The sequence below is a fragment of the Podarcis liolepis genome (assembly GCF_965112155.1).
Source record: "Podarcis liolepis genome assembly, contig: HAP1_SCAFFOLD_28, whole genome shotgun sequence".
NCBI classification, from domain to species: Eukaryota; Metazoa; Chordata; class Lepidosauria; order Squamata; family Lacertidae; genus Podarcis; species Podarcis liolepis.
Genome location: NW_028148790.1, coordinates 1890928 through 1904287, shown reverse-complemented (window position 1 = coordinate 1904287; position 13360 = coordinate 1890928). Strand labels below are relative to the sequence as shown.

Sequence of the window (13360 nt, the reverse complement as noted above, 5' to 3'; positions counted from 1 at the left end):
GTGCTTGGGCTCTCCTCACTAACTTCCAACGAAGAGTCCTGGAGCCCCTGCACCTCCCTGTCCCGTTGCTCTCCTGGATCCCTGGTGTTACACTCATTCTCTTCCCCTTCTTCCCAGTCGAGTCTCTCCCTAGCGCTGGTACCTTCTCCTACAGAGTCAGAGACCCTCTCCTTCTCCCGTGCCTCTGATGTCAGTTCCCTGACAGTGGCATTCACCAAACTGGTGACCCTTTGGCTGTTTGGGGTCCAAACTGCTGGAAAGAAACCGATAGTGAAGGTTGCCATACTGGGTATACACACTATAGTGTGTTGGGATAAATTCAGAAGACCAGCAACAACCTTGCAGTAGCAGCCATACAAAACTGAGGACCCACTTGCAGCAAAGAGAGAATTTCATGTCACTGTTGAGATTCTTGATTACTGCAAATGGATCTATTTTCATTTCCTACGATGTTGCCTGACAGAGATCAGGGATTTCTCAGAAGCATGTTGATAGTCTGAGATTACAGGAAATCTCTCTCCAGTCCTTGGAATCCAATACCTATCGGATTTAGCACGGCTAACTGGAAGTGGCAAAGTTTGGTGCCAGTCTTCCATCAGGTGTTAGTTGCCTTGGGGCATTGGTGGTCTTGTAGTAAGGTAAAAGCTTACTAGGAAATGATATATAATAAATTGAAAAAGGTGTTTAAAATAACATTTGTTAAAAAACAAAACAAAACCCAGAAGCTTTCCTTTTGGGAATTATAGGAATAGAACTACGGTACTCAAACCGTATAGAAATTTATTCATGTATGTGACTACAGTGGCAAGAATGCTACTTGCCCAAATATTGGAAAGAAGAAGAAGTCCCAGTGAAAGAAGAATGGATACAAAAAGTTATGGAATATGCAGAAATGGCGAAACTCACTGGATAATTAAGAAATCAAGATAACAATTTTTTATTTACAAATAAACTGTAAACAGATAAGAGCACTGGCAGGCTTACTGTAACAACCTGCAGTTTTATAAGAGTATATATTTAAAGTACATGAAAAAATGAGTAAATTAAGTTAATTTGGAACATGCAGAAAATATAAAAATAAATAAATTAAGGAACCGCAGAAAGAGGGGAGAGGAAGTCAAGTTTTGAAATGTTAAAATGACTGTAAAGTTATTGAAATGTATAAAACTGAAAATCATAAATAAATAAATAAATGGATCCTTGGGGCTGGGAGACTAAGGAAGGATCAGTGGCTGTGGAGTCTGCTTAAGGGAGTATATTTGTGCTCTGTTTATACATTTCTACAGGGGGAAAAAATTAGAAATAATTGATAAGATCCCAACATGCTATCTTCCAAAGAAAATGAAAACATATACTACTCCACAATGTGAAATGGGAGGATTTAAAGAAACCTATAGCATTGTTATCAATGCAAGACAAACTCTGTTAAGCAAAAAATCTGTATTTTGCCTGCACACCTTTCTTTCTTTCTTTCTTTCTTTCTTTCTTTCTTTCTTTCTTTCTTTCTTTCTTTCTTTCTCTCTTTCTCTCTTTCTCTCTTTCTCTTTCTTTCTTTCTTTCTTTCTCTCTATTTCTTTCTTTCTTTCTCTCTATTTCTTTCTTTCTTTCTTTCTTTCTTTCTTTCTTTCTTTCTTTCTTTCTTTCGTATACTAGCCTTCATCCGCAGATCTCAGGGCAGTTCACAACATAACTCTTATTGAATCGTTCATAACGGTGTCCATCCACTGTGTAGAATCACTACAACTGGGCCAAACATAGGGGGGATAACCACATAATCCACATGTGGCTATCTTACCACTAGCAAGTACATTTTTTGCTCTGGTGAAAGCACTAAATAAATAAACTTGACTTAGATTTTAACACTTGCTGGATCCAGGGATTAGAGAGGTTTGGGACCCACAAAATCATTACAATATTGTGTATCTGGAGCTGCACTCAGAACTAGAATTCTCCACCTGTACAGGATCCATTCTCTCCATTCCATGTTATACTATATATTTTTGCCATATGTATATAGCCAGGCTAAACCACTTATTACGTGAACAAGAACAAATAGGTGATTGTGTTACCACATTCCATCCAACAAACACAGCAGCAACGAATGACCACTCTAGAGAAAATATTGCACCTTTCTATGTAACAATATGCTATTCCAGCCTTAACATTGCCATACATGAAGGTGCCTTAGTTTCACAATGACGGAATCAGAACACAGAATAAATCTGTAGAATAAAAGGCAAACATAAACTTGGGGTACTTTTCATCTTAAAAACTAAGCCGTAGCAGCTCTTAAAAAAATACTAATACTGCTATCACAGTTGAATTGTCATTTTAATTCATAAATTCCTTCCAATTCCGTAACATGTTCTAGCTGATAAATTAGCAAATGACGCCATTAAGTAAAAGTATTGGATGTTCCCACAGTCTGCTGTGACACATCCTGGGATCTTTAGATGAAAGGTGTATACAAATTTAATTCATTGATTAATTATACTAATAATAATCCCCCCGTTCTGCTCTGCGGTGAGGCTACCTTCTGCAACATTCAGTCTGAATACTAACAGAAAGCAAAGCTCTGCTGTTGCTTCAGCAGCAGTCAGACTTAGACCAAGGACTCAAACTACATTGGCAAACAAAAAGCACTTTACCGTATTTTTTGCTCTATAAGACGCACTTTTTCCCTCCTAAAAAGTAAGGGGAAATGTGTGTGCGTCTTATGGAGTGAATGCAGGCTGCGCAGCTATCCCAGAAGCCAGAACAGCGAGAGGGAGCGCTGCGCAGCCCTGCGGAGGCTTCGCGTGGCTAAGCCAGATCCTGCTTGCTGCCCTGGCTTCTGGCTTAGCCGCACGCAGCCTCTTCCGGGCAGGGGGAGCCTTCATCCTGCTGCCCGGGAGAGGCTTCGCGCGGCAATCCCAGAAGCCAGATCCCTCTTGCTGTTCTGGCTTCTGGGATTCAGAATATATTTTTTTCTTGTTTTACTCCTCCAAAAACTAGGTGCGTCTTATGGTCTGGTGCTGGTGCGTCTTATAGAGCGAGAAATACGGTATATGTCTTATAATGCTGTGGCACCAGGTGGCGCTGGGGAGTCCCGTCTTTCCCCACATGATTTCCCTTAATGAAATTTAGAACGTGTTTTCCTGAAACGCTTTATTGATGGGTCTAGATCCAGCCCAATCCCTATATAAGAGCAGCAGTTGCGTTCCAACAGTCTGCCTTCACTTGCAAGGGCCCCAGCACACCACTTCAGCCATCGCATAATCCTACACAACAGGGAAGGCTGGCCACGCTGAAGCTTCTGAAATGGGTTCTTCTGAGTCCTACGGTAGCAATGCTCACACTATGGAGTGTATTCTGACAACAATAAAATTTATTTTTACACAGGCAAGCAGGTTGTGTGCACAAACTGATCACACACATTTGCTGCACAAAAAGAAACCCAGCTGTGTGGACTAACTTCTAAAGCCCTGGAAGAAAAGATTTGAGAAATCCCATCCCTAGAATCCGCCTAGTGTTCGTACAATGAGGGATAAGCCTAGGCAATTCAAAGATTGTGTGCTTTATCTTATACAAGGTACTACTGTCAGGAAAGGCAAATTCAAAGGGGAGGCAAGTTCAAAAAGTTGCAGAAATGCAAACATACTGCAATGAAACGTACTGGAATTGGAAAGGCAAGTGTGGCGTTATTACTGTTAGCTTCTGAATTACTCCAGAAACAAGCATGATTAGAATGTTAAGAAAACCCAGATTCCACTACCTTTCAGTCTATATAACATACTTATACCTCTACGATTCATTTTTTAAAAAAAATATCTCTGAATGTGTTAGGAAAGAATTTACGAACATTTCAAACTGCTCATTTTCAGTTTGGAGAGAAATCTGATTCTTGTTAGAGTGGCCCAACTGAGATAAATAAACTCCCATTGATTAAACGTATAAAATACGGTAATGTTGAAAACACAAGTCCAGAATTGCTAGAGAGGAAAGTCCTACAATCCTGAGTGAAATAAACAAAACAATGTCACCACCTTGACCAAATTAAGAATGTTTTGTTCACCACAAGCTTATTACTGCAGGTTAGAGGGTGAAAGAGGAGAATGCAAAATATGGTCTGAAGCTCAACATCAAAAAAACTAAGATCATGGCCACTGGTCCCATCACCTCCTGGCAAATAGAAGGGGAAGAAATGGAGGCAGTGAGAGATTTTACTTTCTTGGGCTCCATGATCACTGCAGATGGTGATAGCAGTCACGAAATCAAAAGACACCTGCTTCTTGGGAGAAAAGCAATGACAAACCTAGACAGCTTCTTAAAAATCAGAGACATCACCTTGCCAACAAAGGTCCGTATAGTTAAAGCTATGGTTTTCCCAGTAGTGATGTATGGAAGTGAGAGCCGTAAAGTAGGCTGATCGCCCCTGCTGTGCCCACAGAAGGATTGGTCCGTATAGTTAAAGGTCCATATAGTTAAAGCTATGGTTTTCCCAGTAGTGATGTATGGAAGTGAGAGCTGGACCATAAAGAAGGCTGATCGCCGAAGAATAGATGCTTTTGAATTATGGTGCTGGAGGAGACTCTTGAGAGTCCCATGGACTGCAAGAAGGTCAAACCTCTCCATTCTGAAGGAAATCAGCCCTGAGTGCTCACTGGAAGGACATATCATGAAGCTGAGGCTCCAATACTTTGGCCACCTCATGAGAAGAGAAGACTCCCTGGAAAAGACCCTGATGTTGGGAAAGATGGAGGGCACAAGGAGAAGGGGACGACAGAGGACGAGATGGTTGGACAGTGTTCTCGAAGCTACCAGCATGAGTTTGACCAAACTGCGGGAGGCAGTGGAAGACAGGAGTGCCTGGCGTGCTCTGGTCCATGGGGTCACGAAGAGTCGGACACAACTAAACGACTAAACAACAACAAATCCTATTGGAAAGACAGCAGTAAAAGATGCTGACCAAACAATGAGAAAGAAGAAAATATGGACTGCCAAGATTACACACAACCCAGTCAGATTTTTCATGAGCAACAGCAAACTGGTCAGCCCTTCAAATGTGGACAAAGGGCAGGACCAATGGCATGGCTCAGTATAAGGGAGATTCCTAAATTAAAGCACTTGGGGGGGGTAGTTCAGGGGAAATGTTACTAATGGGTTTATACAATTTGGAACAGTGGATAGCGACCCCTCTATCCCAAACTTAACTATAGCAGGAGGAAACATGTCAGTCTGTCTAGTATTTAGCAGCTCATCTGGTAACTGCTGACATGCAAGTGAAGAGGAGGAATCCTGCACCAGGTTGGTAGAAGCATTTATGTTTTTATCAGTGGCTACCGCCTGTGTTTCCATGTGACTGCTGGGGAGAGAAGGTTCTCTTCCTTCCAGTGTGGAAATGCAAGCTAGCAGGCTTTTAAGCAGCCTAGTAAAACAACTGCAGGCTGGCAGTTCTTGCGAGCTTATTCACAATACAAGAAAAATGAATCTTAGGCATGCAAGGCCATACTCTTGCTTTACATCCGATTGCCCATTGGTCTGATCCACCCGAGTCTTCTTGTGCTTGCATAGTCTTAAGATGTGAGTGTACCATTCCAAAAATCAGCCCTTCTCTCTCTCTCTCTCTCTCTCTCTCTCTCTCTCTCTCTCTCTCTCTCTCCCACACACACCCCCCTGGATTGGAGAATTAACATTCTCATTTGTTGATCTATGTTAGCCATTTATTTGCTATTCTTCCATATGGAATAATTCTTGATATACCGTATTTTTCTGTGTATATGACTCGGTTTTCCCCCTAAAAATTTAGGGGGCGTCTTATACATGGGGCCATCTCCCCCCATTTTCTTAAATCTAAGTCCCCCAAAATAGGGGGTCTTATACATGGGGGCGTCTTATAGACTGAAAAATAGGGTAACTTGAACATAAAATCTAATGACAACAAAACGACCTGAAAGCAAAACAGTGGATTGAAGCCAGAGGATGCTGTTTTTATGCCAGATCAGACCATCTAGGCCAGTGTTGTGGCAGCAGATCTCCAATATTTCAGATGGGATTACTCCCAGCCTTACTTTGAGATGCAAGAGACTGAACCCTGGATTTTTCGAATGCAAAGCATGCGGTCTACCACTGAACCCTTTCCCCACAGGCTTGTCACATTCAAATTGTCAAATGAGCAACCCTGTGGAGAGCATTCCACAGATGTGGTGCTATCTCATAGAAGATGCTCTCCTGGTTGCCACCCACCTCCCTCCAGATGGCAAAGATGCTTAGAGGAGAGCTGCAAAGATTGCATTAGTGCACAAGTAGTCCCATAATTGGTAGCAAGTTCGGCATTTCCTCTATCAAGGTCCAACTTCCTGTTAGTACAACCTGCAAGTCTCCTGTGAAGCCTGGATAGCAGACCTTTGTAAACCTCGGAAGTACCTCGGAAGTCGAACGGAATCCGTTCCACAAGTCCAAACATGCAACCAAGGTGTGGCTTCTGATTGGCTGCAGGAAGCTCCTGCAGCCAATCGGAAGCCACGGAAGTCCCATTAGACGTTTGGGTTCCAAAGAACGTTCGCAAACCGGAACTCTCACTTCCGGGTTTGCGGCGTTCGGGAGCCAAAACGTTCAAGTCACAAGGCGTTTGTCAGCCAAGGTACGACTATATAGGTAAAATATTTATTCTTCTTCAATTTATATTAAGTACAGGCAAGTCCCAACTCACATGCATTCAAGTCACGCACAACTGTGCTCTCATGAGCCGTTTTCAGTGCCGAAAGGGTGAGGCGTGCAACGGGCTGACACGCACGGCAGTCGGGAACAGAGCGCCTACATAAAGAGGGATTCCTCTGTACCAGGGTAGGCAACCTAAGGCCCGTGGGCCGATTGTGGCCCAATCGCCTTCTCATTCTGACCCGCGAACAGTCCAGGAATCGGCGTGTTTTTCCATGAGTAGAATGTGTCCTTTTATTTAAAATGCATCTCTGGGTTATCTGTGGGGCATAGGAATTCGTTCATTCCCCCCCCCCAAAAAAAGTAGTCTGGCCCACCACATGGTCTGAGGGACGGTGGACCGGCCCATGGCTGAAAAAGGTTGCTGACCCCTGCTACAGTATACCTGAAACTTATGTGCATTTAACTTGCGCACATTCAGTTTTACGTGCTTGTTATAAAAAATAAAAATTAAGGAGGCAGAAATGGGGCTGGTGTCGGGGGGGGGGGGAGAGAATTTGCCAGTCCCACCCACCACTGCACCCAATGTGTTTTGACTATACATGATTTGGGCTTTAGGCACGATTCCCAGAACATAACCCTCGCACACGTTGTGGGCTTACAGCAATGTCAGTGTCCAAATTGTTTAGCTAAATGAATCACAAAGATTAAAAACCCAAATATTTCATTTGCTGTATTCTACCCACAAAGAAGAAAAATACCTGCCCCCCCAAAAAAACTAAATCTAAAACATTGGGGGGGGGGATGTAAACTTTATCTCCTTTCTCCTTTGGCTAATGCCAGTTCTGTTGATTCCAACTGACCTTATTTTCAGTTGTTTTGTTCAGGGTCTACAAAACTTGGTAGGACAGGTTCCCGGAATTCTACGCTCAACGTTACAAATGGTAAGTCTTAGTGCTACAAAGCACACTTTGGTGTGGAGGAATCCTTGATGACAGTAAAGAGTAGAGGCACTACTTGTCAGGGGATAAGGCATGAATAAATGGGCCCCCCGTGAACTTTCCCTGCTTCTGCCACAAGAGTGCCATACTTAGCTAAAACAGATCGCTAACACTTCTTTCTTAATCACAATTCTTTACTTCTATACAGCGTTCAAAGCGCTTCACAAATGCCATCTGTTTTCCTTGTAACAAACCTATAAAGCTCAGTTGGTTAGCTCACTGGTAACACCAAGGTTGCAGGTTTGATCGCCATAAGGGACAGCTGCATATTCCTGAATTGCAGGGGGGTGGACTAGAATCATAGAGTTGGAAGAGACCACAAGGGCCATCGAGTCCAACCCCCTGCCAAGCAGGAAACACCATCAGAGCACTCCTGACATATGGTTGTCAAGCCTCTGCTTAAAGACCTCCAAAGTAGGAGACTCCACCACACTCCTTGGCAGCAAATTCCACTGTCAAACAGCTCTTACTGTCAGGAAGTTCTTCCTAATGTTTAGGAGGAATCTTCTTTCTTGTAGTTTGGATCCATTGCTCCGTGTCCGCTTCTCTGGAGCAGCAGAAAACAACCTTTCTCCCTCCTCTATGTGACATCCTTTTATATATTTGAACATGGCTATCATATCACCCCTTAGATGATCCTCGGGGTCCCTTCCAACTCTATGGTACTATGATTCTAATGACATCAGTTATTATCCACAAGTAGCAATGGAGCGGGTGGGATGGGAACATCAAGGCTGAGAGAATAATGGCCTGCTAAAGATCATCTTGTAAGTACTTAGCAGAGACAGGCTTCAACCTGGCGATTCTCCAGTTCCACACCTTAGGCATAAAGCCACACCAGCTGTTGACCCTGCAGTTAATATTTTGGAATTGCCAAACTGTTGCAGAAGCTGTTCACATTTTTCATTTTTAGGAGTATACGTTTTAAGAGCATATACCGTATTTCCCCGTGCATAAGACTAGGGTTTTCCCCTAAAAAATAATGTCAAAAATTAGGGGGCATCTTATACACGGGTCTATCTCCCCCCCCCCATTTTCTTAAATCAGAGTCCCCCAAAATAGGGGGCGTCTTATACATCGGCGTCTTATTTTTCTTATAGACGGAAAAATACGGTCATGTGTGTAGATAAATGTAAATATAAATATTCTTAGGTATACACCTAAGTAATATTCCAAACCGAATGTGTTATTTTCCAGAACGTCCTATAGAGTGAAAAATACGGTATATGGCAGTCCAGAAGTCAGGAACAGGGTACATACCATGGGGGAATAAGTTTATGACCATTGTTTAGCACATCAGTTAGGTGGCAAGCCATGTTGGCACACACTTTAAGGAAAAGAATGAAGTATCATTGGCCAGATTTCGTTCCGCATTATTAGCCAGTAAAGTAAAAAGACACAGGGGTTCAGAAAGCTTTGTTTCCAGAAGTATGCTTGCTGGCCTTTGCTATTTGATATTTGATAAAGACACTTTATCATTATTTAACATAAAAAACAGTATAAAAACCAGGGTGGAGGCTCAATTTCAGCCAGGGCTCGGTCAGTTGCTGAAATGGGCTTTCAAAATGGGCTCATAGATTTCTGAGAAATTCACCAAAGTTAAATCCCAGGGGAGAATTCCCATTATAAAATGAATGCGCAGGTGCTCATTTTTAGAAGACAAACATTTATCTTGCCATACAAAATACAATGAGTTCTCTAACCGAATTTACTGCTGACATCAGATCAGATACTGATAAAAACTGCTGTATTTTATTTACAAGGCACTGTATCCTGAATTCTTTAGCATGGAAGAAACCGCTGTTGCGTGTATCTTAAAGAGTCACTACTAGATGCAAAATTTAAATGACTCGCCAGAATGTTTTCATTGCATCCACACATTTAAAATAGGATTGCAATATGAAGTTGCTCCAACAGAACAGACCTGAGTCCACTTCCACATGATATGGGCAGTTTTTTCTTTGTTTCTTTATAGTTGCATGCACATGGGAACGGATGTAGTGGTAAACCTCAAATCCCACAAAGAGGAAGGGCAAAGTTTATGAAGTCTGTGAAAGTCAGAATAAACTATCTTCATCCCCTAAATACAAAGTGGCACACCTGTGGACACAGCAAACAAATTAAGCCAGCCACTGTCTTAGTTTGAATCAATTCTCATGAATCAAATTACAGGGAAATGTCTTCCTACAAGTCCTATTAAACAACAACAACAACAACATCATTCACCCAGCATAAGAAAGGGTAGGTCTATTCAAGCAAACTTGCTACAACCATTGAAAACTGTAGCAGCCAAAATTGATCTTAATTTCCATAATTAAACTATAGTTTAAGAAGCCAAGAGGTGGAGTGGAGAGTCTGCTACCCTGTGCGTAACACCCCAGAGAAATTTCAAAACTACTTTTGCTCCCCTTGAAATTTGTCAGAGGGACTGCCCCGAAATCACATCAGAATTTAACTTCAGGAAAATTGAGAGGCAATTCATAAAAATTCAAGGAACACTGACAAACAACATCCTAAAGCAAGTCGCCTTCTTAAAGCATTCATTCTTGCAAGCTTCCAGCAACATAATAACTATTAACTAGACTGCAAGAGCAATAACCAGAGTCAAAACGGAAAAGACAACCTCAGTTTAAAACATAAAGGGTAGGAGCAGGGTGATCCAAACAGTAATGTTATTAGTGCTTGGAACTCAATTGCTGCCTACCAATTCACCAATCATAAAGCAGGTTACATCTTGTTACCTGGATCCCATACATTCAGTCTATAGCTGCAGTGAATAATTAAGAAGTATGCTTCTTTTACAACAACCTTGGGATCCCTTGAAAAGTTATGCTATTATAACCACCAGCCGAACTCACAAAATACGCCAAAATTATTCAGTAACATTGTTGACGTTTTCACTTCCAAAAGTCTGAGTTCTCTGAAGTGTTCTGTTCCCCAGCTGAGCCCATTCAAAGAAACCACTTGAGGAAAACAAAAAAGTAACTGTGCATAGTTGAAGGCACACAGGGAAGAAACGAAGCCCTCCTGCTAGATTTATCACCCCACACATTCTTCATGTAAGAACACCCCGGAATTATGACTTCTTTGAATCATTTGATTAAGAGAAGCAGCTTTAGCTTTAGATGAAAGACAAACCTAATGTTTCTATTCTTCTTTTCAGTGAAGAGATTCTCTACTCAGCTATACATCACTCAAGTCAAACACACATACAGGCGCACACACATTCATGTTGTGGTACAAAACCAGCAGATTCTACATTACAAAGCAAGACAAATACTGGATGCAGCTTCTGTTATCCTTTGTGGGGTTAAATGCCGGACTGTTTATTCCTCCCGTTAACAGAATAACAGAAACCTCATTCATTGATACATACCCTCCAACATTTCTCCAATGAAAACAGGGATGTCCCATTCCCTAGTGATAATTTTGCTATTTGTACCCCACACATCTTACTGGGTTGCCCCAGCCACTCTGGGCGGCTTCCAACACATATAAACACATTTCTTTAAAAAAAATCTTCCCTGTACAGGATTTCCTTCAGATGGCTCCATACCCTCCAACATTTCTCCAGTAAAAACAGGGACATCCTAAGGAAAAGCAGGACATTCCTGGATCAAATCAGAAACCAGGACGGCTTCTCTAAATCAGAGAAAATAGAGACACATGGAAGGGTCTGTGTGTATCTGCCATCAGCATAAGGCAATAAGTTTGTCCAACTCCAGCCCTCTTTTCTGCCTTCGTAGGCTCAGTGCTGATAACCAGGGTGGGAAGAAGTGCAGGTAACATCCACCGCCGCCGAAACGTGGCTTGTTTGTTTTTAAACACGCGCGCACGGCACACACACACACGTTCCTTCAATGCACGCGACACCTCGAGAACGCTGCGATTGCAAATGCCCAAAAAAAGAGAGGTCAGGTTACCTGGCCCCAACCTGCGCGCTTGCACAAAAGGGGCATTTGAAAGCGAGCCGTGTCTCGTGGGCTGCCTTGCATTCCCCCCCCCCCGGCGCAGCCTGCGCTTTTTTGCGAAGAGTTGCGCCGCAGAGGAGCCGGCGGTGGCCCCTTTCCAGTGCCCGGGATGCGCCGCGTTCCCCAGCTGGAGGAGAAGAAGGGGGACTCACCTCGGTGCGAGTCTGCAGCCTCTTGTTCATCTCATAGATCCGGTACTCGGGCTGCACCATGTACGGCGTGTGCCTCCGGTAGAAGGGGCCGAAGGGCGAAGAATAGAAGGGGTCGTGCGGCGCCGCGCTCGACATCTTGGCCGCCGCTCGCCGGCGAGGCTCAGGGCGCGCGGGAGGCGGCGGCAGCCCACAGCCGCGCCGAGCACATGGGAAGCGCGGGGCGGGCGGCTGCTGCTGCTGCTGCTTGCTGCGCGGGGAGGGAGCGCGAGCGAGGCCGGCGGGCGGGGAGGGGAAGGCGGGCGCGGGCGAGGCGGGCAGCCCGGCGAGGGAGGCTGGGCGGCGGGGAGCGAGGCTGGCGCGCGAGACTGGCGGGGAGCTTGTTTTTCAAGGCGCCGTCGGCGGGGAAGGGGTCATTTCCTGTCCGCCTCCTGCGAAAACAACGCGGGGTTTTGCACCCCCCTCTCTCTTTTTCTCCTCAGGGTGACACAAAAGGAGGTTTCCTGTGAGGAACTGGGCTGGGTGGGGGGCAAGAGGGTCGGCGCTTCCCCGGCTTCCCCACCCAGCCAAGTCGCCAACAACACCACACACACAGAAACACACACAGGGTACAATCTCGTGCCTCGAGAGACGCATCCTGCCCCTTCAAAGTTTGTTGGCTTGTTTCCTGCAGTGGCGTAGCGTGGGTTGTCAGCACCCGGGGCAAGGCAAGTAATTTGCTTCCCCTAACCCGTGGATTTGCGCCCCCTAACCCGTGGATTTGCGCCCCCTAACCCGTGGATTTGCGCCCCCTAACCCTAACCCCCAGATGTTGCGCCCGGTGCGGCCAGCCCCCCTGCACCCCCCACGCTACGCCACTGGTTTCCTGATTTGCCTGCCCAGGCGCAGTCCCTCAGGGAGGCAGAAGGCAAACACAGGACAGCATCTTCTGCGGGATTAAAATGGCCACAACTTTGTTCAATTTCGCCTGTAGGAAACCTGGGCGTGTAGACGGGGTCAGTCAGGAACTGGACACTGCACAACGTGCATTTACACAGCTGGCCCCCTTTATCCCCACAGCCAGTGGCGTAGCGTGGGTTGTCAGCCTCCGGGGCAAGGCAAGTAATTTGCTCCCCCTAACCCGTGGATTTGCGCCCCCTAACCCCCAGATGTTGCGCCCGGTGCGGCCGGCCCCCCCTGCATCCCCCACGCTACGCCACTGCCCACAGCTGAGGGGAGGACTGTGACCCACAGCTGTGCACTTGTGGCCAGAGACTCCCCTCCAGTGGCGTAGCATGGTCAGGTGGTACCCGGTGCAGAAAATTTCTTGTCACGCGCCCCCCCCCCAATTGAAATCCAGTTGGACTCCCAAGGGACTGCGATCTACTAAACGTTGGGTTGAATGCGCTTAGGGTTGAGTGCGTTTGAGTTGCGGTCCACGGCAACTCGGAAGTAACGGAGCGCGTTACTTCCAGGTTTCGCTGCATGCGCAGATGCTCAAAATGACCTCACGCGCATGTGCAGAAGCGGTGAAAGGTGACGCGCACGTGCGCAGACGTGCCATCACTAGTTACGTTTGCTTCTAGAGACGAACGGAGCTCCGGAACGGATCCCGTTTGTA

At 45.1% G+C, this 13360-nt stretch overlaps 1 protein-coding gene across 4 annotated transcripts in view; it reads right to left on the bottom strand.

Annotated features, from left to right (window-relative positions):
* LOC310699047 (LIM domain-binding protein 2) overlaps window positions 1–12206 on the bottom strand; it is a 233295-nt gene extending 221089 nt beyond the window's left edge. The window contains exon 1 of one of the 4 annotated variants that reach the window (XM_083520645.1): window positions 11764–12206. In XM_083520645.1, coding sequence (XP_083376771.1) covers window positions 11764–11898 — 135 coding nt within the window. In that variant the 5' untranslated portion in view covers window positions 11899–12206. The remainder of the gene's footprint in view (window positions 1–11763) is intronic. The other 3 variants (XM_083520646.1, XM_083520647.1, XM_083520648.1) reach the window with 3 other exon arrangements.
* Between the last annotated feature and the right edge of the window lie 1154 nt (window positions 12207–13360).